This window comes from Bacillus rossius, chromosome 8 (genome assembly GCF_032445375.1).
Source record: "Bacillus rossius redtenbacheri isolate Brsri chromosome 8, Brsri_v3, whole genome shotgun sequence".
Taxonomy (NCBI): domain Eukaryota; kingdom Metazoa; phylum Arthropoda; class Insecta; order Phasmatodea; family Bacillidae; genus Bacillus; species Bacillus rossius.
Window position 1 is genome coordinate 2,300,392 of NC_086336.1, and position 27,290 is coordinate 2,327,681.

The 27,290-nt window shown below is 37.9% G+C and overlaps 1 protein-coding gene across 2 annotated transcripts in view; it reads left to right on the forward strand.

The window, feature by feature from the left end:
• Positions 1 to 27,290, forward strand: part of LOC134535469 (ubiquitin carboxyl-terminal hydrolase 7) — an 82,116-nt gene that overhangs the window by 23,188 nt on the left and 31,638 nt on the right. Inside the window, exons 4-12 of one of the 2 annotated variants that reach the window (XM_063374580.1) lie at positions 1,266 to 1,362; positions 3,022 to 3,140; positions 5,491 to 5,634; positions 8,120 to 8,305; positions 11,551 to 11,631; positions 11,718 to 11,808; positions 14,820 to 15,012; positions 26,288 to 26,441; positions 26,815 to 27,009. In XM_063374580.1, coding sequence (XP_063230650.1) covers positions 1,266 to 1,362; positions 3,022 to 3,140; positions 5,491 to 5,634; positions 8,120 to 8,305; positions 11,551 to 11,631; positions 11,718 to 11,808; positions 14,820 to 15,012; positions 26,288 to 26,441; positions 26,815 to 27,009 — 1,260 coding nt within the window. Of the gene's footprint in view, positions 1 to 1,250; positions 1,363 to 3,021; positions 3,141 to 5,490; positions 5,635 to 8,119; positions 8,306 to 11,550; positions 11,632 to 11,717; positions 11,809 to 14,819; positions 15,013 to 26,287; positions 26,442 to 26,814; positions 27,010 to 27,290 lie in introns of both variants that reach the window. The other variant, XM_063374579.1, reaches the window with a different exon arrangement.

Below are 27,290 nucleotides of genomic sequence, written 5' to 3' on the forward strand. Positions count from 1 at the left end.
CAGGACTTAACTTCACGAGCACCAAGTGCCACAGGAATCAAATATTTTCAAGGTGTCATCTTCCAACCCTCTGTTTCACCATCTCAAAAACTAAGTCCATTTCACCACCTCCAGAGACTGTCCCACTGCGTATCTAACATATGTAATTGTGAATGCCGAAGTAAATTTTAAGAGAGAGTCTTGAAATTGATGAATGTCATATAGCAGGACAAGAGGATCTCAAATATGCATAGCACCTTTTATTATGTAAACATAACGTAAGACTGTTACGTATCTTAACGTGTCTCTCGTTATTGCCAAGCGTGTCATTTGTAAGTCCAGATGAAGTCAGTCATTCAGTTGCTACCACCAGAGTGCCTCCAGCTCAACAGAAACCAGTACTGCTGCCACAGGACACTGTGTCCTTATGTCTTTCATTGGTAGAGACCTGCAAAATTCGTGGATTCATTCGGTGATAGGCTAGAATTCAAACACATATACCTCTTAGATAATTTTGCTATTGGCTTACTGTTCATCTGGACGAATCTCAACCAGTTATAAACCCTCAACCAAAGTAGGATCGAATCACAGAAAAACCAGCTGAGACGACTTACAAGTCGGCAGCCAATGAACTTGTGCTATTTGCCCGAGTGTACACGGGTATGTGCAGTCTATCCTGAAGGCCATCGAAACCGCGAATTTTGCAGGTCTCTACTCATTGGTTATCAATAACTGAACAATGATCAAAACTAAAATGTCTATCACCACACGACACTTTACTCCAAAAATATTCTACCATGAGTGTTAGACGAAAATTTCTAAGTCCCACACAAGTGGTTGCCTGAGAATTCTATCTCCACACAGTAGTGATATCAAGAGTCGTAAGCGGCAGCACGGCGAGCGAGGGTGAGTGTAGCGGTCTTCAGTCTGGAGTCTCTCCGAGGGCTGTCACCGCAAGAGATCACGGGGTCTGTATGTACTCGACCAAGTCGCCCAGAACATTCCATATCTGAGTGGCAAGAAATCCATTTCCAGGTCACATGACACATGCAACAAACACTTTTTCTTCTCTAGAATTTTTTTTGTCGAGGCCAGCCGTTTGCCTACCTCCCAGGGATGACGCAAACCACTAGCCACCTTACAAATCATTCTGGCCACAATAAAAGACAGAAATTAGGAAAGAGTTGGAGGAGGGGGGGGGAGGGTGCAATAGGCACAAGAACACTGTGATTATCTAATAGTTGATGTTTCAGAGTGAGTAGAGCGAGTAGAGCGCCCTGTTGCAGTGCAATGGCGAATCAGAGTCGTCCTCGTGGAGTTGCTACGCCGTCGCAGAGCTCAGGCTGCTCAACCAGAGAGAAGACGTGGAGCCGTTCTCTCGCAGTGAGTGTGTGCTCTGTAGTATCCGTGTGGCCGTGTTGCATGCCCGTGCCCAGCGCAGTGGTCAGGGGTTAGACTGTGGTGCTGTTCGTGCGACCATCTCGCTAGTTCCAGAGGTTCATTCAGGTGGTCGCCTGGCTGGGTCTCATGGCGGGCAGAGCTCTGGGTGTTAAACCGCTCGAGATTTCTTTGATGTATTTGGTTACGAATATCATTCAAGTGCCATCGCACCTGCCTATTCAAGTTTCGTTTCAAGGTTTTTCACGTGTTTTTATGTAGAAAATTCTAAACATGATATTTGATGTGGTATAAGGAAGTGCTGGAAACCTTTATCTTGAATATTCCAGCATAAAATGATAGGGTCACGGCTTGAAGTCCCACAGAAGCGTGTTACCGGTGCTAAGACTGTTGTGTGCCTGGCACATTGAGGCAAACAAGCGTGTGATGTGATAGCCAGGATAGTCGTAGGTGATCCCCGCTTGAAGAGCTAGTACGCCCAGACAGGGACCACCTTAATGTGAAATGAAAGTTTCTGCAAAATTATTTCTGGTTAATATAACCATCTCTTCAGGTACTGAGTTTCAACAAGTTTAATCGGCAAGGAGAGACCCGAAATAATTCAAAATTCGTAATTATTTCATACCAACAAATTGGTTTCTGCAGGACTAAAATTATATACAATTCTCTTTTTAGATTTTAAATGGCTTAAAACTTAATTCATACCTATGTTTAATAAAAGTGCAGTTTGTAAAACACTGCTATATTAAAAATTAGGCAAGATGAAAACAAATTTCAGGGATACTTTGTTAAATGTTCCCAGTAGAAAGTTGTTACGTTAAACATGAAATTGCTCTTTGTCTTTCAGCTGTCACTGTATGACTCTATTCAGAGGTATTAATTCAACATTTGTAAGTGTTTTGACAAAGTTGGTAGCCCAGTGTAGAGGCGGTATTCCAAGACGTTCGGAATGGAAGCGAGTAAGCAATACCGTGTTGGGATTCAACTGTAACCTAACTCACATGCTGTATTCCATAACGTATCCAAACCGTATCCCAGTAAAGGATTAGATTGGCGGACATTTTAATAAATGGTGACCTGCACGAGGCTAGAAACTGGTTCCAACGCATTCTAGTGGACGTTTGGCAACCATTGATAGATTCAATTGTTACTGCAAAAATCTTACAGATAGGAACACCGACAAACAAGTTAAATGGTGTTATTCTAATTTTCTCAAGTACTTTTTAAATTGTGATTATTTTTTGTTAAGACCATTAAAGTATACTAAATGTATTCCAGGATAGTTCAGTTAACATAAAGTTTAATTTGGCGCACCAACACGTTTGGTACACCCCCTGATATTCACAAAATTGAATATATACTAGTAATGCGCCAGATGTGGGTCTGCCGTGGGGAAGAAATCAACGAAAAAGTGAGCTCTCTGCATGCACGGAATTTCGGCAACAGATAGGTCATTGAAATCGGTTCCCGTGTCCTTTCGTGTATGACTAGGGTACAGTTGTAGCATGAACTTGGAATGCCGGCATTGCGAGAGAAGTGAAAGCCAGCCGCGTGCGGTGCACTCTGAGGCAGGGAAGTGAGTGACTTGTAGACCACGGCGCTCCACGTGACAGGAATGTGTATGGGGTGTTGTGTGTTTTTAAGAAATACAGCACCTGTTCTACAGCAAGGAGAACGACTGGGGCTTCAGCCACTTCATGTCGTGGCAGGACGTGCTGGACCCGGAGAAGGGCTACATCAAGGACGACACTATTGTGCTGGAGGTGAGCGTTCGACAGTCTTTCCTTACAGCATAATCTCATCATTACATTTGTCCAGTTGTCTTCAAGTATTCTTAATTTCACATAATTACACTGCTCGACAAACGTGAATAGTGTATTTTGCTATTTATGTTTTAGAAAGCTGGAAAAGATGCTATTTTGGAATGGCCTGCTGTACGTCATAGATTGGTAACTAGGAATGTGCCAGTCAAATCCTCGAATCCCTCCGAATCTCTAGTATTTTAAAGATTCTGGATTCGAGGAAAAATATTCTAAAAAAAAAATATTGTAGTAAAAACATAGCTGCCAACTCTTACGATTTTCCCGTACAGTGTACGATAATTGGCCCTATTGTACTACTGTACGATTGTGTGTGTCTTCCTTACGGATATCATTACTTTTGGAGTGTGGTTCGTTGTTAGGATGTACCGTATTAATAAACCGCGCACAATTCTTCGTAAAATGTGTGCTGAGAAAGCAGGGTGACGGCTTATTCGAAATTTGACAACGTTGCATGAAGAGGGTTGATGGTAGTTTAAAGTAAGATAGAGTTGCACATTTAATGCTTTCAAAATTAGTCGTACCCCACAGTGTACTGATACACAGTACAGAGTAATGTTTTTTTTATTTGTTTACGTTTTTCACCGCCTCAACTGTGTGTGCGGTATTTGTTTATGTATATGTTGGTACTCTAGGCCGGCATTTATTTTCGTGCGTTGCCGTGACAACTACCAAAATAAACAGTCGCCGCATTTAGGACGCCCAGAGACAACAATTAACATTTTAAAAGTTACGATTTGATTGGCTAATATGTAAGTAACGCTAGTTTTCTAGACTGCGTTTGGCCGATGCGAGAAAGGAACAAAAAGTGAGTTAAGGCTTATCGACGATGGCGTCACGAGACGCATTTGTATGCGGCAAAATATTGTGATTTTGCCGTTTTATGGCCTTCTATGTCTCGTAGAAACGTGTGCTACGACGGAGATTAAGTAAGAGTACGTTTGGAAATAATAAATTTCATTTGTCGCTTCAAAGTTTGGCCAAATATCGTGAATAACTTAACAATACAGTTTTCCTTTTATTAAAGACATGTTTTGCTGTTATAAACATTGTGCATTTGGAAAATTATTACTAAACTAACTGTGTTTCGAGTTGCAAATCCTAATAATTCCTTTTACACAACTACCAAGTTATTTTTGTTATTTATACGGTTATGTTTACTCAACTAATAGGCCTAATTATAAATGCTACAAAATTGCACCCAAAAATAGTATATGCTTTGACACTAACAGAAAATGACGCAGCAACGTGTATTTGTACAACAGCAATGCTGAGTGTGAGAAGGTTTTCAGAAGTGTTAAAAAGAACAGGACAATATTTAGAGCATCAATGTCACACCAAGTGCTGAACAATATATTGTTGGCGAAATCTGATAAGAAGTGTTATGAGCAAGATTTTCAACAACAGTTCCTGAAGAAAGCTAAAGCTGCCACGTACAAAATGCTGCCGAAGGCAGAATGATTAATACCTACATTTCTTTAAAAACTACCCAGAGGAACAAGGTTAGTTTAATTGAAAACAATATTTGTAGTAAATATTTTCCTATTTTGTTTAGTGTTAAACAAAACCTTATTTTAAAAATTGTACTATTTTTCATTTCCACAAGTTGGCAGTTATGTAAAAACAGTAAATTAAATAATTCAACATTGGCAAAAGTTTACTAGGATTTTTTTTTTTTTACCCTTTTACTTATTCTAATACAGTTCCTTAAAACATTATTTTAATATATATGTATTAAGTAAATTAATCTAATCATAGTTCATGAAACGAATATAAATTTATAGGTTGCCATATTTAGGGACCCAAAAATATGATGAAGCATGAAATTTGCCGAAAATGACGGAAATTCTGCGGTTTTTAAAGTTTTTCTCGGAAATTTCTCAACGTTGAAAAAAAAAAAAAAAGTTTGGTGCCGAACGCAGCTGTTGACACCATTTCAGAATACATCACATGGAAGGTCATAGATCTACTAATAGATATTTCAGTTTCATGTTTGCGTAATAATACACCATTCTTATGAATAAACACAATGTATGAAAAAATAAACAGTGGCACCGAAATCTCCTGTTTTAACAATTAAATTTACTCAAAAATAAAACCATAAAATCATGTCCCTGGTTAAAGAAGTGCCGATGTCTACTTACCCTTCCTGTCCGATGTTCTGTCAACTGAACGTAACAAGCGTGTCAGTTTGAATCTCCCTCCTAGTTATGTGTCGCGGTCCCTGCAGAGTAACGCCTGGTGTTTGTGGACGGTGGGGGCAGGGAGTGGAGCGCGGCCGTGCTTGGCGCAGGTGCACGTGGCAGCGGACGCCCCGCACGGCGTCAGCTGGGACTCCAAGAAGCACACGGGGTACGTGGGGCTCAAGAACCAGGGGGCCACGTGCTACATGAACTCCCTGCTGCAGACGCTCTACTTCACCAGCCAGCTGCGCAAGGTACTGTCCGCTGTTGCATTCGTACCGGCAAACCCCATCGTTAGAATCTAAAACATTTCAAGAAAATGGCCGAATATTTATTGGGAGTGTGTTTAGTTGTGTTCCTTGGTAGAGCGCTGTACCGTTCTTTGAGTTAAAAAATAAATAATTTAAAGAAATTGGCAGAATATTTATTGGCAGTTCATTTAGTTGCGTTTCTTGGACGAGCGCTGTACCGTTCTTTGACGAGCACTACTGAATGTGACGCAGTAGACGCACCCTACCCCAGATAACGGTTTCGTGGCGCCAGCATGTCTGCCGGCAGCCAACCATTTTGATATCACTCGTTCCTCGACATGCTCGGCGTGTGAGATGTGGGGTGAGTGTGGGAGAGAGTGCACTGATGGAGTTTGTTGCAAACGCCCTCACACTTTCTCTCTGCTTCCCCTCCCCTTATCATACCTGCCAACTTACACAGTTTTCCCATAATTTGTATGGAAATAATCTACCTTACGGTCGTACGGAAATTCTAAGTATCTTGCTCTTTTCAAGCTTACAACTTATTTAGCCTTTTTTTTTTTTTTTTTCGTGTATTGGTTGTCTGCATTTTGTTTCTGTTATAATATGGCAGTTCATCTTCATGTATTTTGTCACGTAAACGAGAAAATGTGAAATATATTCATTGAGCCGACCAACTGAAAAGCAGATGTACAATTCCCTCCTTAATTTTTCCACTTGTGAAACAATCGAAAGGGAAATTTATTCACGTGACATCTAGTTCTGTGGTGGAAATGGCGGTGTGTGCTGTTGGATTGTATTGTTCTGTACGTGTTCAGAAGTTAATGCTGTGTACAAAGATATTTAGTGAGTTTGTTTGTGCTGTCACAGTGTTCTCAAAAAAAAAAAACCCACTATGGACAGGTGTAAGTCTGCGTATTCATAACTGTTTCAATGTATCACCAAAAGTGAAAAAGACCCTCTGTGTGTATTTTGCAGCATGTTCTGTTGTGATATAAAATTTTCTCATGGTGGAAAGAATGATGTGTCTAATCTCGTAAAGTGTTTGAAACACACAAGTAATGTGAATTCTGCTTGGGGGGGGGGGGGGGGGGGAATCATCAGTTTATTTATGATGAGCCATACCGAGGATAAACAATTTGATTCAAGAGAAATGATATTTAAACTGCAGCCAATTACGCTGGAAATTTGTTTCAGAACATGTTCCCTACTTCACACACAGCCAAAAAAAAGGTATAGGCACCACGCACGGCTTTGGAAATTGTACTGGTGCTGCGGCGTAGTGTTTTAATTACGAACAACTTGCAGGAATGTCGCGACCCACCGATCTCCGGGACACGGAGTACGCTGCAAATTCTTTCTATAATTGCACGTGATATTGTAATTAATTGCAGTTTCCTATTGATTAATTATGTTATCATTACTGAGAATAGTTTATCGGAAGGAAAAAATGTGTGTTTCAGTGGTCATGTGAATGATGTCAAGGAAAAAAAGAGAGGCGACTTTTCTGTTCTAAAAGCAGAAGTTATTCGGCTAATGTATTTTGGTCTTCCATCCTACCAAGTAACTCGTCAGTTAAATAATTTATCACTCTGCATTTATACATCATTATTTTTAAATTTATTTTTTATTATTTTGTTTTCGTAAATTGATGGCAGAAGAAATATTATAAATAGAAATGTCCTTGCCTGGCAGGACTTGGGAACTTCTGTAAATGCGCTGCGGCAGTTTGTGCTGAATTAACAATGAGGGTATTATTTCGAAAATTGACATTTTACAAACATGGGAAAACCATGTTTGGCTAGAACTGTAAAATAAAGTTTTCTTTGGGAAAGTGAATAAGTGACATATTCCCTAAGAGAGATCCTGTACCTGCAAACAGAAACTGAGGAACCTGTGAAGATTTTTGTAACACGATACGATCAGGCAGATTGTCCGGAATGGTTCTATGAAAGAAAACTCTGACTCAGCGAGCAGAAAAAAATTTTTCACTCGTTTATAAATTCCTTTTTTGGCAGATTCTCATTCAATTCTATTTGGTGTCACCGCACAAAATGTGAAATATGGAAAATATTTTAAATCTGAAGCCACAGTCAATCATCAAAGAAAATGTTATACAATCTAGGTGTACTTGTGATCTGATAGTTCATGGTTCTGTGGGAGCCCAGATGGTATTGTAGTAAGTAGTGGTAGGGCTGAAAGATTACTAAAAGTTAGGTGTGTCTAATTTTATGCAGGAATAATTGCATAATAGAAGCGTTAGTTAATAGGAATTGTAATATTATATTTTTGATGCGGTTGATTGGTACCTAAGTGAACTACCGAGTCGGTGGACTGGCTCAGTACACACTCTTTACATGTCTATCTCAACAGGTTTTTATGGTCGAACATTGTCCAAACATTAGTAAAATGTCCCACGCTTGCCTTCCATGACAACTGGGATCCCCTCCCACGGTGCAGAGGGATGACGAAGGGCGTGTGGCGGCAGGCGGTGTACAAGATGCCGACGGAGAGCGACGACTCCAGCAAGAGCGTGGCGCTGGCGCTGCAGAGGGTGTTCCACGAGCTGCAGTTCTCGGACAAGCCGGTCGGCACCAAGAAGCTGACCAAGTCCTTCGGCTGGGAGACGCTCGACTCCTTCATGCAGCACGACGTGCAGGAGTTCCTGCGGGTGGTGAGCTTGAACGATCGCTAATGTTCCAAGGAAAACCTAAACAGGCCGAGTCAATTGTAAGCATTTAGTTTTTAAAGTATACTACATTTACCTCCATATTTTTTCTCGAATCCCGAATCTTTTCCCTCAAATTTCGAATGCTAGAGATTCGGTGGGATTCGAGGATTCGACCGGCCCATCCCTAAATATATATATATATAATGTCGATGTTAATTTAAGTCATCAAAAGACAGCACAGTGAACACTTCAACACTGGCTATTTACGAGAGCGATCAGTGTGACAGTCTTGTTACTTCCAGTCCTTCTTCCGGGCTCATCCCGCAGACCACTGATTTATGTCTCAAATCCAGGACCGATTAAATATTCAGAATTCTCTGTATTGACCCCACTAGAGGCTGGGTGTGGGTGTGTTATTTATTAACACGTTAATTTTATTCATCTTTGTAGAAAGAGTATTGTTAGTTCACCCACTTGCTATTCTTTCCGAAACAGAATATTTGCTATTCGTAAGACTGGTGTTACTGGAGATTGTGTACCAGGTATGTTTTGTATTCTGTTTTTCTATGTTGGCAGTTTAAAATTCTCGTGTTTATTTCTCATATTTATTGGACTGTTAAACAAATTGATGTATTTGGACTATAAGATTTTGGAGTAAGTTAGTGGCCCTGAAGTGTGATATTAATGTATGATAGGTAGAGGCACGATTATATGGTAATGCGCGATAAAACGAAATAACACCGAAAACCACTTGAAAACACGAAATAAAACGAAATTGTGCAAATTCCGCGATATATCACGAAATTTCGTCTATCCTGATTATTTACGTTTTTTTCCCATTCTGTAAGGACAATTCACTATCTTCAGCACAATCATATATATATATATATATATATATATATATATATATATATATATATATATATATATATATATATATATATATATATATATATATATAATATGCGACAGTGATTCATTATAGATTTTAAAATGAAGTCTTGGAATTAACGTAATATTTTCTTTAAATGGTAATCTTATGTACCATAATAATTTAAGATGTTGATAACTATGATACAATGGCCGCCGTTCACTTTCTGTAAATACAAAAATTACAAACGTCCAAAATATGTTTTTCTAAGTTTACGTTTTTAATCATTTAAATATTACACAATAAAGTGCATTGCTTTTACTGTTTATTTAAAATAAAGTACGTAGGGTACTAAAATAAAATTAACCCTGCTTAACGTTACGATTGTAAATAATAAATAGTACATGTTTATGTCTGTATTAATATTCACGTACGTATGTTGGTATTCGGTATGTGTTTGTATTCGCATCTATTCTCCATTGTTTTGATCTTTCCAGCACGGCAAGTTTTTGCGTATTAAGAAGTTAAATTCTTCCTATGTGATTAAAAAATTTTTGATAATGCGTAAAACGAAGGTTTCTGCCAGTGACCGATCGAAAGAATTTTCCAGCGAAGGATTTTATTTCAGTGATAACATTCATACATGGCTATGTTGCTTTCAAAAAAATAATTGAGGATGAACTTTCATTGCCAGAAACAAGCCAAATTGATGTTGCAAAGGTACTGTGCTCCCTTAAAGGGGACTACAGTGAATTTGCTCAAGCCAGTTTAAGGGCAATCTTGTTCCCAACATCAAATGTTGATGCAGAACGTTCATTTTCCAGGTACTCGCTGGTATTTAGTGACAGAAGACAACGAACGTCTCACTCCAGAAAATGCGGAAAATTTAACTATGATAGCATTAGTGCTTAATTGTGTAATTTTGTAGTGTATGTGATTGTAATTAAGTCGTGAAATTTTTAGTAGTTATTTAAAAGTTTGAATTTATGAATTTGCAAATGAACTTAACTATCTATGAATTTGCAAATGAACTTAATTGTAATTGGATCATGAGGTTTTAGTGTTTATTAATATTTGTTTTAATAAATTTGCATGTCGTACAGAAAAGCAAGAAAATTTTGCCGTGGGTATATTGAGCAAAAAAATAAAACCATATAACACCGAAATCTTTATTTCTTTACACTGAAATTTGTCTTAAAATAACACCACAAAATCTTGACTCTAATGATAGGTGTAGTGATTATCAATTTTTTTTTTTTATATATGGAGTTAACATGTAATCGGTGAAAATTTTTATACATCCATTAGGGACTATATCCTTTCGCTTAAAGAACTAACATACTTAGAATGGTATTAATCAGTGTAAAGTTTATAATAATATTTATGTAATTTTATGTAAATTTAACCAGCAACAATCAAGATGAATATTTTCTTATTGCTTTGTTAAACTTCACTATGTTGTGTTATATGCAAGAAAGTTTTTAAACACTAGACAACTGTTGAGTGGAGTTATATTACCTTTTAACTAAGAGTATGAGACATTTCGAACCAGGAATCATTCTACAATTCTAACTAGTGGCTCTAATCCAAAACTTTTGTGCTGTTATCTGAAATGGACTAGGTAAGAGAATATTAATGAAATCCAAACATTGTTCATATGTGTGAATAGAATTAAATTGGATCCTTTTAAATGAGTTAACAATAAATACAATAATTCATCCCGGCTATTAATGGATTAATATGTATGTGATAATTTATTTTATTTATTGTATTATTGCATTGTGCTAAGTATTTACTTCACCTATGGGTTAATGGTATAATGTTCTATATCTAGAACTCAAAAAATAACATGATTTATAATGCTTGGAGTTTGAAATGCAGTTTTCTATATTTTCATCTTTTACACTAATTTCAACAAAAATAGGCTCCTAATTTACGAATATTACCTTTTCAAGACTTTCTTGGCATAAGTATCTTGACGACGGTGCATCGTAATGAAACTGCATACAATAAGACTTGTTGCAGATTTAGTTATGAACAAATAGTCATTACTAAAAAAAATTTTATCTTCAACCATTTTAATTTTACTGGGAAATCTCCATATGCCCTGCTGAGGGGCTTGTTTGTTACTCCTTCCGCTGCGACTGCTTCCAAGCTCCGACGCCTGTCGGCCACACACTGACGAGAGTGGCACCGGAGAAGCTCTCGTGAATAGCCAGTGTTGTAGTGTTCAGTGTGCTGTCTTTTGATGACTTAATATAACATTGACATTATATATATATTTTTTTTAATTTAAAATATTTTGAACCATCAAACCAATTTGTCTCAGGTGTTTGTTCACCCACACGCCTTGTGACGTCTGTGTTCACTGTTGCAGCTGCTGGACAAGCTGGAGAGCAAGATGAAGGGCACGTGCGTGGAAGGAACCGTGCCGAGGCTGTTCGAGGGCAAGATGGTGGTAAGACTGGCCTTCTCAGTGGCGGTTGGACTTGTCGAGCTCCCAGCCGCGTGCTCTTAAGAACCTTCACGCATTTGCTGTTTCAGTCCTTCATCAAGTGTAAAAATATCAACTATGAGTCGTCCAGAGGAGAGACTTTCTACGACATCCAGCTGAACGTCAAAGGGAAAAAGAACAGTAGGTAGCCATATCTGTGATTTTCGTTGGTGATGTTGGTGCATGCTTAAATAAATGTTGATGGTTATTGTTATATAAGGAAGACTTTCTAATAATTTTTTTCGGTTCAATTTGTTCTAAATTATGTTAGTTACCCTGTTGCTTTTCTTGAGTAGGTTTCCTTTAGTTTGTCATTGTCTGTTCTTGCTTGTCTGATTTTAATTACAACACCTTGCCCCTCTCACCTCTCTGCAATGTGTTTTTGTACAAAAATCTGGTTGATTTATTATTAACGGCAACTTTTGTTCCCCTTTACAAGAAATTTCTGCTCAAAATTTGTTAAGAAAATTTTAGCTTCAAATAAATTCTCTGATAGGAGAATCCATGAGTTCTACTGGATGATTATTCACAAACTGTCCTAACAGTAATTCACCGTGTGTTTCAAACAATGATTCTGTCCTGACGCCAGCAACACCCTAGCTTGCCACGTGTGTTCAGTACTAACCGATTCTCCAAAAGAGATACAGCTGCACCGCTAGCAATGAAAACGGATATTTCAGTCAAAAATGCTTGTCATTTGTTATTTAATACCCCATCACATTCAAAAATTGAGATATTCTTCTTAATGGATGGGTTGACACACTGCTCATAACTTGTCTTAATTAGTGTCCCTGGTTTGACCAGGTTTTTTTTTTTTTACAATTACAACAGATGGGTGTAACATTAGTATTGAGCTGCGATCTAGAGTCCTGTTGTGGCTGGGTAAACGCACCGTTACGATACTGACTTTTATGTTTAGGTACATTTCCTCATTTATTTCTTGTTTCCTCTCTCAGTCTAAAATTTTCCCACTGGTGGCTGAACTCGCAATGAGTTAATTTCCGCTAGCAACTAAGCTAATTGTTGTCTAAACTCTTAACAAACATTGCTCTATTTTCTGATTTAAGCTGCCTTTCTTATTTATGTCATTTTTTATATATTCCTAATGGGAACTTATTCCCACTCGTATGATTATGACTATGTATTTGTATAGTTAGAGATGGTGATTTATAGCATTTAAAATAATAACATTTAGCATTTTGAATTTGAAATTTAGCATTTTGTAGCGTTTTTAAAAACAAGATTTAGCCAATTCTCTCATTTTACATTACTGAAGAAAAGTATATTTTTAAAAAGCATTAAATAATACACACATTAATTATCAACAACCACAGAAATAAAGATCTAGCACAACTACAAAGATAGCCTATCTTGGCAGGTTTCCAAACAACTTTTTAGCACTTATGAGTGCAATAAATTGAATACATAAAATTACAATAAATATTTTTTAGCCGTGTTCAGGCCATAGTTGATGTAGAGTGCACAAATAATATTGAAACTGGTTTTTTCGTTTTTTCAATTTTTGCCTTTTGGTTTTCGATCATGCCAGAAACAGTTGCTTGCCGTTTTACCGACTTTTTTTCTTCATCCTATTTATCGGTGAATCTTTTTTTGCAGCCTGATGTCCCTCATATTTAATGTGTTTTTCAAGTACATCTTTTTTTTTTCCACTCCAGACGGCAGTTACATAAATTGCACATTAAAATATTTGTATCACTTTCGTAGAACTGTTCACTTTTGTATTCATTTATGCGATCGCAAATGGAAATTACGTTTCGTCCCATTTTTACCACGAGAAATAACAGTATACAACACATTCACGAGTATGCACGTATTTGTAAACACACCACCTTCCACAGACTACACAAGAACGCGGCTTTCACGTGAAACACAGCCAGAAAATGGGACTTACAATTGTTAGCGCGGCGAAGCAGAGATGTCGCAATATGGTGGCCTAAAAACTTGTACTCTGCAAGATGACGGACAATCTTCCAGCTAGTTGTTCTTTGCTTTGTTTACAATCGCGAGACACGGATGGCCATTCTTGATTCCATATTTACGAACAATAGTTGTTTTGAATGACGTGACAATAAGATATTTGTGCTGAATGTGCCATAAAATGATGGTTTCTTTTGATACTGAACTGAAACGAAATACAATCGGTAAATAAATTGTGTAGAGTGAAGACGAATCTACGTTTTTTACCTTGATTTAGCATTTATCTCGGAATAGTCTAGATTTCGCATTTTATAGCGGAAAAAATATAATTTAGTATATTTTCGCGTCTATTTCGCGAAAATGGAAAATCACCATCCCTATGTATAGTATATGCTAATCTCAATGTTCCTGAAATTTCCTAACTGTTGTTCAACTACCCTGTTTCGAAGGGGGGAGAAAAAAAACTTGACTTTTTCAACAATATCTGCCTTTAGGCCTTCTTAAAAAATTTCTAACTTTTGAAGATTTAGACTACTTTGCTTCAAGCATAAAGCATAAAGATTCAATACGTTGTACACAAAAGATTCACGTGCCTCCCCAATATTCTGTACCCGGGATTGTAAGCTGAGTTCTGAGTCTTCTACGTGACCTACTCATGCACTTGCAGCGCTCAAGCATTAGAGAGGTCGTTAAACCTTTTACATTTTTCTAATGATTCATTACCACTGTCATACCATAGTAATGTTCCATATCTTACGAATGTTGGAAAATAATAAATGTATTCTGTTCATTCCACCCATTAACCCTTGCATTCTTTAAATAGCTTGAAAAAAATTATCTACAGCCTTATTGATTTTTTCCCAAAAAAATGTTTTGGGTCGGCAAAATTAATTTTGTGTTAGATTCCATTTTACCTGAATTGATCAATTGTTCACATTTTCTTGTTTAATTTATTTATAGATTCGACATCTTTTGAGCTATGCTTTATGACAATTTTTTTTTTCTGTCGTCCTAATGGCTACCAACACTGTAATGATGTCATACCCTAGTCAACTGAATGTAGTTCACGGAGGAGGAGGGAGGGGGTACGTCTGTGTCTCTCTCTCTCTATCAGCAACGTGGCAGGCTAGACAAGCGCATGAGACGCACAGAGGACCAGGAGGCCGGCTGGTCGGAGCGTGCGAGACTCTAGGGCGGTGGCTGGGTGTCTGCAGTCATAGAGTCGTTCCGGGACTACATCGCGACGGAGATGCTGGACGGGGACAACAAGTACGACGCGGGGGAGCACGGGCTGCAGGACGCGGAGAAGGGCGTGATCTTCGCCTCCTTCCCGCCCGTGCTGCACCTGCACCTCATGAGGTTCCAGTACGACCCCGTGACGGACTGCTCCGTCAAGTTCAACGACAGGTAGCTCTGCCCTGTCCCACAGGCAACATTTTATCATACAATGAAATTTTTTTTTTTTTTTTAATGTATCTGAAACATTGTATTTTGTAATGGAAAATTTGTAATGAGAATTTTGGAAATACATTTTCTTGAGTTTATTAAGAGCATCATCTATGAATAATAAATTTTTTCTTCTGAGAGGATGTAACTTCAAGATACCACATTGGTTTCTACCATTTTTTTATTTTATTTTTCCAAAAGTATTTTATAGAGTATAAAAAATTCCAAGCTTTTATTATTAATATTATTAATAGAGTGTTACTTGATCATGATTAACACACAAACCTCATACAACGAACTGCTTTATAACAAAATCCTTGTTATAACGAAGCAGCTGTTAAAACCCTGTAAAACACCATATTATTATACAGTAGAACCCCTGTCATACACTTTTCAACGGAGGGCACAAAAATGGTGTATGATGCGGGAAAGTGTATGAAAAGGGAATGGCAATAATGAAATTTTTTTCCAATCTAGCATACCAGCACAATGCCAGATTAAACATAAATACATATGTGTAAATAATTGCATTATATTACTGAAAGATATGAATTCATAATTATATTATACATATAATAAAACCACCAGAAATGTAAAATACAGTCCATAATCAAGTAAAGCTGACATGAGAATCAGTGGCCTTAAAAAATGTTATGAAGTCCTTTCTTGGAGGGGGGGAAAAGTCACCAAGCCTAAATTAGAAATTAAAAAAAATAGGCTATTGTAAAAGAAAAAATCAGAAATTTTTGCTTGTTTATTACATTTTACAAACAACTTTATGCAACAGAACAATTTTCAATAAAATTTTAACTTGAGAAATGTAAAATACAAAACAATCCAATCGTAAAAAAACAATAACAAACGGGTATATTCAGTTCAAAGATAAATGACTGCACAAAATATGAGATCCGTGCCTTGGTAAAGCACGTGCACCATTTTCATGATCATTTCTTGTTTGCGCCACTAGTCTCGCTTGGTGCTGGCCATAGATGCTACTAGCGAAGTGCACAGTCTTCCTGATACTATCCATATCTATGGTGCGATAAAGTTATTTTCTTACATTTGCAAATGTAAACAATGATCGTTTTTCAAAATAAAAGCATTAAAACGGAGTTTATAAGGAGGAATATAAAAAAAAAATTGTGAATTTTAGGACTTTTCCGCTTCGTAAAAACGTATAAAACGGAAAATTAATGGTTTTATAAGTGTATGTTCCGGGAAAGTAAACCATTGTAAATATAGTACTTTCGGCGGGACCGTAATTAATCGGTGTATGACACGGGAAAATGTATGAAACGGGAACGTATCATCGAGGTTCTACTGTATTTATTTTTACTAGGGATGGGATTTTGAATCTTGGATTCGTCAAATATACCGAATCCTATGGATTCGAGGATTCGTAGGATCCGAGGTGGGATTCGAGGTGGGATTTTAAGAGTTTTAGGTAGTAATTGAAAATTGTAGTGCTGGGCGAAGTTCGAAAATTTAGAACCGAACCGAACCCTTACAAAACAGCACAACAAATTTCCATTACATGTAATATTCCTACTTTTATCGCATAATCGTCGCCTCAACAGTTTCAAGCGCAGACAAAATAAAAAAAAAATTATTAATTGTCGCATAACTCGCATAGCATTTTTTTCATATAGGCGTGCTTTGTTTTTTGTTTACTTTAGAGATTTTTGTATGCATTTCTCGTACTACGTAATATAAACTATCGTACAAATGCCAAAGGTATTGTATATTATACCTTTAACTATAGTGCATGTACGAGAAGTGTTGTAAAATCACCAAAGATTGCGTACCCCATACGTAGAGACATGCAAAAGGTGTGTTTATTTTGTGATGAAACGTGGTGTTATTTTCCCTTAAAATCGGTATTATTTTTACCTAAAAGTGGGGTTATTATTTTTTTTATTTTTACAATTTCAAGTGTAAGAAATATGAAGAGAACATTGTAATATAATTGCACCATCAATTGAAACATTATAAATTAAAATTACACAAATATAGGTTAAAAAGACACAAGTTTAAGAACTCAGATTCTATATTAAGTCAACCTAATAATTTCAGAACCAAAGTACTTTGACACAACATTTAACTTTCAAATGAAAAAATAGCCATTGTAGCTCAATTTTCTTGTTTCAAATTATTTCTCTTGTCAGTGAGAACATTATTGTATTGTAACAAGAAGCGTTCTGAATCAACGTTTGCACACTTCCACACTGCTTCCAGGCACTTGTCAGAAAATTCAGGTTGTGAAAGTTTTACAACTTGTAGTGCCTTCACTACATCCACACTGCTTTCCTTCATTTGTTTCTCAACTATCTGTTTTAACTCTCCAAAACCGGTGATCAGCTCCTGGCGGTCCATTTCTTTCAGAGTAGAAACTTTACACAACTTAGCAAGCAAAATAGGGCTCATGTCCGTAATCAAAATATTTTTTGGATTAAAGACAGTCAGTGTTTCAAAGTCAAGTCTGCTTGGATCTGTAGCCATCAAGCTGGTAAGCTTCACCAGAGATTTTGTAGACACTTGCACTAAATTTATTTTCACAGCAGCTGCTTTCGTGGTGTTCATGTGGTCCAAAACTTGTTTTGTTTCATCAAAAAAATGCACTCCTTCATGTTTCCAAAGTTGCGCTGCACCTTGGTAAGCTCACTATGCAAAATATGAGCGTTTGGCTAGCTCCAGTCTTCTAGCCTCGTTATAAAAGTATTTTCGGATTTAAAAAAAAAATTTTTAACACATATCGCCCAACTACGTATAGTAGGGCCGCGACGTCTTGGCGGGTCGACTCCCTAGAGCTCAGCGACCTTGTAATCGACACGTCCCTCCTTGTCTGCTCCGCAGATAACAACGGCCTGGAAGTCTCCATGCCGTTCCGAAAACATTGGTCGAGAACAATCTCACGTACGGTGCAACACAGCGCAGATCTTAATGATACAAAGATGCGATAATGCTTTACGGTAATTTATTACTTAAAGGTAGCGTACTATTTGCTCGACTGGGCAGCTTAGTTAAACATAGTTAAACATAGATATACAATACTTTAAAAGTTAAGAACTAAATTTGTAATTGTGGGTTGTTGTAGAAAACACAATTAATTAAGACTTGCAGCTAACTCCCTCGCTGATGCTTACTTTTCCATTTGGTTTGGCTGAAATGTGAAGACGATCGACATGACACTTTCACGCACTTCAAGAACCTTACCACTTTTATGCACACGGGTTGGTATTTTTTCCATAACAGCACTCTGAAAGAACCATTTTAGTAATTTCGAGGGGTCCGAAAACCATATTTATAACAAACCATCCTCGCGTATTTTATAGTCTCCTGTTGTTGTGCTTGCTTTATAAACAAGAGAGGCTCCAGGAAGGAAACCCTGCCTAGAACCAACGCTTAAAACTATCAGCCTGTGCGCTGCATTTCCTGTTGCCATTACCTACACCTTCAACGTCACCTTTCTTTTGCCAACATTTCTGAAAGGTTAAATTAGTGTCAACCCAGGATTCATCCATGTCAAATATATTCTTCCCAGTCTCCCTGCACTGTTTCATCTGAGTCAGCTACCGTTATCGCCAAGCAACAACGTCAGATCTTTCGAGAAGAAGCATTCGCTTATTTTGGCTTCTTCTCCACACAAAACCCATTTCTTTGAGTATTTTACGCAGCGATGTCTTTCCCTAACTCCATCCGAATTTTTTCTTTCAAAACTGGCAGTAGTTTCCTTGTCGTTTTTTTACTGCACAAAATTCGTGGCTAGTGTGTCTGATCACTCTTCTATCAAAGTCATCAACTGACAACAAACGTTTCCCAGTTTTTTTTTTGGCTTGAAATGAATAATTAAACATGAGAGGCTGTTTAACGGTCAAATAAAGGAGTGATAAATAAATAATGTATTAATAAACATTTATATATATCATAAAATCATATATATCATAAAATATATATGCAATATATAATGTATATAATGTAATATAATATCATGTAATATAATGCAATATAATGTGTAGCAATATCGGCTACACTTGTAGATAAAACATATTCTAACAAGCGGTGCAGAAAGTTTGGAAAATTGCCAAATGCAAAAAAATAAACCGCGGGTGAAATTACGGGGAATGCGTTGAAAAACTTATAATGTTGTTGTTTGTTTTTTATTTGGCGTCTCTCTGTTGTGTTTTCGGATGCGCGAAACTGATCTTTGGCTTATACCTGTGTATCGCGCAGCTCTTTCGGTTGCATTTGTTAGAGGTACTAGCAGACATATGTTGGCAGCTTCTTCATCACAACACTGGATTACACTACTTCTAATTTCCCTCTCCCCACTATGTATTACTTTATTGTATCTTGAACGTCCTGCGTCGGGCTCCATTGTTCACTTCAGACTGAGAGCGTGGCGCCTGATGTTTTTGCTATGAACCGCATAGCGGCTGATGTGCGCGCGCAGCTGCTTCCCCTCTCATTTACTCTTCCCCGCTTCCCCGCAAAACGACACGCCAAGACGTCGCGGCCCTACAGTATTTACCCTCGCATATAATCCACTATCACGAAATTCGCGCTCACGAAGTTTGGTGATTGCTTGAGGTTTCGGCATATTTTACACTTTCAAACCTATGCTGAGAAATATGAAGACGTTTTCTATCACAAACTACAGTTTTTATAAAATAGTTGCACTGTATACAACATTTTTAAACAAAAATGATCATTCTTAAACATAAAACGTAATTGTTAAGTTTGTTTACTGTAAGAGAACAAATTTAAAACAGTTTGCACAGTCCATAGTACATGCAAGATGAACAGTTGTGCGTATTATATAATTTGCTTCGCGACACAAGGGCTGTAACGCACAAAATATCCAACAAAATGGCCGTACATTACTCTTTCACTCTGTAAACGTGCCTTCGAGACATGAGCGTTTAGTGCAGGAGTGCAGTTCGCCAAGAACGCGTCGTATCAAATAAATAATGAAACGTAAACATTGGCAAGTGTAGTCTTTACGTTAGATGGTGTTATCAGTGGTGACAATGGCTATTTATTTACTTTTTTTAAGTTACCAAATGGCGGGAAAGTGTGGTTATTCGTGGTAAACAAACGTATTTTGCAAAAAAAATTCGCGGTATCAGAAATTATGTAAAAGTGAGGTTATTCGTGTTAAACTTACGAATTTCGCGTAAAAATTCATTTTATCGTAAATGCGAAATTTGCATGTCCCTACCCATACGTTAAACTAAAGCGCATGTACGAGAACTCTCGTATTTCAGCAAAACTAACGTGATAAAGTTAACACAAGACAAATGCGGTAGGAAATGATTACGTAAATTACGTACTTATTTTAAATTACTGGGATGTATTTATTTTCTTTAGCCTTTTTGGTTATAACAGTCAGGTACTGAAAATATTAATTTAATCTTGTGTATTAAAAGTACTGGTCCAGTAAATTTTACAGTACGGTACTAAGTTGACTAGCGTAGTTGCGGCAGCCATAATTATTTCTCGTGTTTTCTTTTTTCCGACGCAAATTTCTATAACCACACTTCTTACGTTACGTTAACAATATTATTGTTCTTGAGGTGATTTGCGATGAGCAGGCTTACGTCGTTTAAGTTTTCCAAATGGAGAAAAGATAATGACGACCCAGATGACCCAGAACCACCCCAAAAAATGTTTAAAGTTTCTTCTGACGAGCAGTATTCTTCCGAGAAAACAGCAACTGCAGTCAGCGGGTTTTGTAATGTAGATAGGTAACTTAATTCACATTCGACTTTTTTTTAATGTCGTATTAAAAAGTTTTACTTATTAAAAATGTTAGGTTATGTCTACCACAAAAAAATGTTATGTGGCCTTATGCTGAATGTTCGTCATCTTTATAATAATATATTTTTTTAATGAAGGTTAGTGTACACTGAAAAAGGAAGATACCTAGTCTTTTTGAAATTTAGATGGAACTTCTTCATGAATTAAAAGTATATATAAAGAAATTAAATGCAAAATGATTTTCTCTAAACTGTTTTCTTTCCTTCATTATTTATTGCTAGGGCCTGGAAAATTTCGGTGTTTTCAGTATGCAAAAAGCGGTACTTTCAAATTAGAAAAGCGGTGGTTTAAAGTCGGTATTTTCGTTATGCAATGAAAATTTTACCGGTATTTTAAATGTTGACTAAATTGTGCAGTTATTGAATATAATAGTTTACATATTTAATAAACAATCCATGTATACTAGGAATAGACTAATATGCATAATAACAGCCAATTAAATCCAAAACAGTTACACAAAACAGACACATTGCTATAGATGTTTGCAACTACAAATTTTCTTTTTTTTTTTCGGCTGCCGATGCCACATGCTTAGCCGAATTTAGGTGTTTGTCAATGGAATTTTTTGGGTTAAATGATACTTTAACCTTACGTGAGTATAAGTGATCTGCAAATACGTAGAATCCCGCTGATGCGACCCCTCACGGTTCCCGGAAAAACGGACTTATAAACGGAATGGCTGCAATAGAGAATACGGACCAATTCCCCCCCCCCCCCCCCCTAAATATATCCAAATACATAAAAAATTGCCTTTGTTCGCATAGATTTCATATTCAAATAGTTTATGGAGTAAAAAAGACAACTTTTTTAAATTAATTTTACACCTCGGACTCGCATACCCTGAACAATGGGGTCCGATAAATACTCGCGCTAAGTGAATTCGCGTCACGCGAGTTCGGCTATGCTAGCCGGCTGGTGGTTATTTTTGTTGAAAACGTGGCGAAGGAACTTGTGTGGATCAGGTAGAAAACATTCGGCTATAAACGAAAGATATAAGAACAATGCTATCCTGAAATGCTGTGACATATTTTTGGAGTAGATAATCACAGCAACAGACCGACAGGATGCCCGCCCGCCCTTGCCGTCAGCGATGTTTATTTTGACAGCTCAAGCAATTATCTTGTCCACGTCCCTTCACAGCGTAAAAAAAAAATGATAAAAACACGTTGGAATGCAGATGGAAAAGTAACTATGTGTGACTAATAAACAAATTGTTTCTTAATAACTTAAACTTATAAAGTATTTATTAACGGCGAAGGACAGTTGTATAACTCCCATAAAAATATTTATTTTACCGAGAATGGACTATACAACCTGGCTTTTGGCGCATGCGGTGTGGGAGGGGAGGAGGATGCTGACAGTTTCTCACGCTAAAGGTTGAAATAAGGAAGGGAATGTGTTGAAATGTTAGATGGAAAAGGGGAAGGGGGGTGTTTTTACATGGTTTGTGACTCTGGGAGGGATGAGCCTTGAAGTATTAGCAGGGAATGGGAGAGGTAAGCGTCGCGTACGTCACGTATAACGTCAAGCCGTCACGTATAACGTCAAGACGTCAGCCTGGCCGGACGAGTTTCTTACGCTCTCGCAGAAGCTACCTCAGCGGCTTTTCGTGGGGGCGGGTAAGATAACATCTAACATGACAGCTGAGACGGCTTTTCGGGCGGGCGGGTAAGATAACAGCGGGTGAGATAACATCTAACATGACATCTGAGATGGGTTTTCGTGAGATAGTGGAAGCGCGGAGCTCGGCTAGACACTGCCGCGTGGACAGTCTAGAGGGGTGGTATCTATTTTTAGCTGTCTTTTGTATGCCTGCCTGCTTACAGTACAGCTCTTGCCAAGATAAACGTGAACACATAGCGCCCAACAAAGTGTAATAGACTTGTTTTTCAGCCGATTTTACTCAAATTTTCGACTTTCTCTGCTCAAATTTTTCATGGTTTCTCAAAAAACGGTCGTATAAACGGAATGGACGCATCAGAGGGGCGTCGCATCGGCGGGATTCTACTGTAATGGTACTTTTTGGGCATATATTCGCAGTGTAATATAGAAATGTTGTGGTTTTCGCGAATGTACTTTTCGCGATTTCATGCGAAATTCGCGCGAATTTTCGCAAAATTCGTGATCGCGAAAAATTCCAGGCCCTATTTATTGCATAAACTTAACTTATAAAATGTTTTGCAATTTAATAAAGCTAAGCCATATAATGTTTTAATTTTACATATGGCTGGAGAACTTTTCTTTCTCACCATTCAGTTAATGATCAAAATGCTGGTGGTCGGTTCATTTTAATTCCAAATAATTATTTCTGTATGAGGTTTGGTTCGTCTCAGTTCGAATTTTTTTGCTATGGTTCGATTCAGTTCGAAACTAGAGAACTGAGGTTCGTCCAGCTCTAGAAAATTGTATACCTAAACAATACTATAAAGGTAACGGAAATAGCACAAACATAAGATAAACTACGCTGCATTTTGTCAATTAGCATAACTACTCGATCATTTCCAACCTTCAATAATATAACATTGCAGAAAAAAACGTAACTTTTTTAAATGGTGTCTGTTATACAAACGTATTTTATTGAAAACATAGGAAGGATTAATTTAACAAAGAATTAGACGGATGCAACACTTACGTGTGTGGTTTTTGAGGTTACTATTTGTCTCTATTTTATATCAGGTGTATACACTATGCACTTATTTTATAATTTTATAAATACACATGTGATTTTTTTTTAATACATAGTGTGAGGTGGACTGCAGCTTACCCCCATGCCCTGATAAAATGGCAGTTAAGCCACTTTTTTCCAACTTTGATAACAGTATTGTCTACAGCCAGGGGGCTGCTATTGGCTAGGAACTACTTTCTTGCGCCCTGATCCACTTATTTTTTAGCTTGAAACTTTTGCGTGTGAACTAACTTGTAGGACGTCAATAATAGTGGTTAAACATTTTCTGAAATTAGACTTCGTTAGAATAAGTGAGCTTGCTAAACAGTGGTGAAGTCAAATTCCCTCATTTGGAGTGTGGCGGAGGGATACGGACTGCCGGCGGAAGAGAGGACGGAGGAAGAAGAAGGGCAAGATGGAGGAGGGGACGCGGTGAGAAAACGTGGGTGTAAGGTGCACAGGGGAGGAGTAAGGAAGCGAGACTGAAAAAGGACTGGATCAACGTGTTGCGAGTTGGTTGAGTGGAAGTGATGCGACAAACTCTTGTGTAGCCATTTTCGGTAACCACTGAACCGCTGGAAAATCCCTTTGGTTGGGGAGTTGTGCAACAACCAATGGCGCCCGAACAAACGTGAGTCGGGGGTGGAAAACGTTACAATACACCTATGTAATTTTTTAAAATAAATGTGATTTTTTTTAATAAACATGTGAAATTTAGTGTGGGACTGGGATTCGAGATTCGATGACAAACACTGAAGATTCGAACAAGGATTCGGATTCGACCAAAATGTGGATTCGTCCCATCCCTAATTTTTATCTCTAAATAACAACGTATATTTTCACAGTTCCACCAAAAATACCTGCTACAGTGAAGGAAAAATGAAACTTTCCTTTAGAATTGTCATATTTTACCATTTGCTTCGTAAATATATTATGTTTCAGCTAGGCCTGTGCGAAGATTTGAATTTTCGGATACAAATACGAATGATAAACTATTCGATTCGACCTCGATTATTAACACTTTGAAAAAACCAAAAATATTCATTTTGCTTAAGAATATGTACTTGACATAGTAGTACTTGTCGTTTGTGTGATGTAAATAATTTTTTTTTATTTGTGATGGGACTTCATAATCAAAAATAAACAATAAGTGATGTTATAATATGCAACAAGTATTTTGAAAAAAAAATTTTCGCTACTGTCTTACTAAACAGTAATGGAAAATATCTCGTTAAAAATTGAAAACGCGATGATTACGACTATGTTTAGTAGTAGTAGTATTAATTTATCTTGTCCAAGCATGCTTGGAATGTTTTATTGCAACATGTTTCACCAACTTAATAAATATTTTAAAAATAAATAAATATTTTAACTGCAGTTTTGTCTGCAAAAAGTTGTAGATCGAGTGAATTAAAAAATGTCTGGAAAGTGTGGATGGTTAAGCTTGAAGAAAGTGAGCTCGCAATAAAAGAGGGAGTTCAGGTCAACAATGTGCGGGTCAGGTGAGCTGTTGGCTGACTGTCTCAGACACAGTGTGATAAATAATCCTCTTGTTGTTGACAGCTATGACACTGCGCTCTGTGAGAATTTTGTGGAACCACTTAAAAAGTATTTACACACCTCATCTAATCGCTTGCGGGCACTCTTATACAAAGTCCATTTTCAGTTGCTTCTTGTAGTAAAAACTAAGGATTTCTTATTGAAACATTACCATTGCAAATAAATTACGCATCCTTACCTTTTATACCTGCGACTTGGATCGAGAAGAGCGTGCGCTGTGATTTAGGCCGTGCCACGCCGTCCGTCTGGTGGCAAAGCTGCTTGCGCTTGGTGCTCCCTGGCAGCTAGCGACCATGGCATGAATATCACCTGACTGTTCAAATTACGTGGTGCTTATTTCAGGTCATGTCTCATTTCTTGCTTCACTCTGTAGACAGGACCTTTTTCTTTTGTAAGTGAAACTGCAGTAGTCATCATAGACTTGGAAGTCTGTAGTGCTCAGACTTAAAGGTGGAACTGTGCAGGTTTACCCATAAATGTACTTGTATATGACAAACACGCTGCATCACGGACTCAATAAGTTAGAAATACAAAACAAATTTTAGCATGAAGCCCATGTCGCCACATTTCTGAGCACGTGTCTCATTCTCGACACACTAGCAGTCTAGCGTTATTATTCTCATGCTTTTAAATAAATTAATAAATAAATAAATAAATTTAAAAAAACAGCTTGCGAAAAATGGCCTACCGTGAGTGTTCTCACAGGAGAAAATTTTTGTTTGTTTATTTTATTCATAAGTATTGATTACAGGTAATTTAATATAAACTACTTCATAACAACTATAATTATTTTGACGATGAATTGTTAATTGCTGGTGAGAAAGCATATCAATATACTGTGAATACTGTTACGGGTAGGAGATGCCGTGGTCTGGTTCAACAGTAACTCGCTTGCTTGATAGTTCTTGCCTTTTTTGTGTGCTACAGCAACTTGAGGGATCAAAACTACTTCGTATTTCATATTAACCGTATTTCGTATTAAAAGTACTGAATAACATGGAAAGCTTACTTAATTTTCTGGGACTGTGTGAAAGTACTTTGCTTAAACAGGAATTTCATACAATGCGAATTTGTGTCAGTGAAGTTTGACTGTAATTTATTTTTTTTTTTTATTGAAATTAGGTACTAACGCAAAGCTCCGTGCGATTATAAAATCCTGAAGCGCTCTCTGAAGTGGTGGCGGTGGCGTTGCAGGTTCGAGTTCTATGAAAAGATCTCGCTGGAGCCGTACCTGCACAAGCCGGAGAACACGCCTGCCAACTACACGCTGCACGCAGTGCTGGTGCACAGTGGCGACAACCACGGCGGCCACTACGTGGTGTTCATCAACCCCAAGGGGGACGGCAAGGTGCGGCCCTAAGTGGGGAAAAACTGTGGAAATGTTCAATTGATACTGTTTACAGACAGGTTTTGATACAGTAAAACACCATTAAATAGTAGTAAGTATGTTATCTGCCCAAGTGAATATTGCATTTAATTTAAAAAAGGTCCTGATTTAGTTTTTTCATCAGTTTCCCCAAATTGCTGAGGGTAAGTGCTGGTATGGTTCCGTACAGGCCGTGGCTTTTCCTGTCGGCTTCCTTGTATCGCAGTGTTGAGTGTCTGCAGTGTCCACTCTTGTCTGCACAGCACTTGTTACAAAAAAAACACTATATTTTTTTGGTTTTTATATTTGAGTTATGTGTGTAAAATGTAGAGGGAAAGGCGGTGCGTGGTTGCAGTGGTGCAAGTTTGACGACGACGTGGTGTCGCGCTGCACCAAGGCGGAGGCGATCGACAACAACTACGGGGGCCATGACGAGGACCTGAACATCACGGTGAAGCACTGCACCAACGCCTACATGCTGGTGTACATCCGCGACAGCGCCATGAAGGAGGTGCTGCAGGAGGTCACGGAGCAGGACATCCCTCAGGAGGCGAGTGGCTGCACCACTTCACGCCCGTGCCATCATCCCTGTCTGCTAGTGGAGAGAGGGACAACCGGCAGTGAACTCTATTTAAGTTCGGACGCTTCCTGCTGGCGTTAACTTGTCTCGGCGGGCTAGCGGTGAAGGAAGGGAAGGGAAGGGAGGGAAGACTGCGCTCTGTCAGTGTCGCCTGCAATTTTCAAAGATTTACCAACCTTTCACTAGTCGCGCTCCGACGAACTCCAGAGTATTTTTTCTCGCGGTTTCAGAACTCTTTTGTGTCTCTTTCT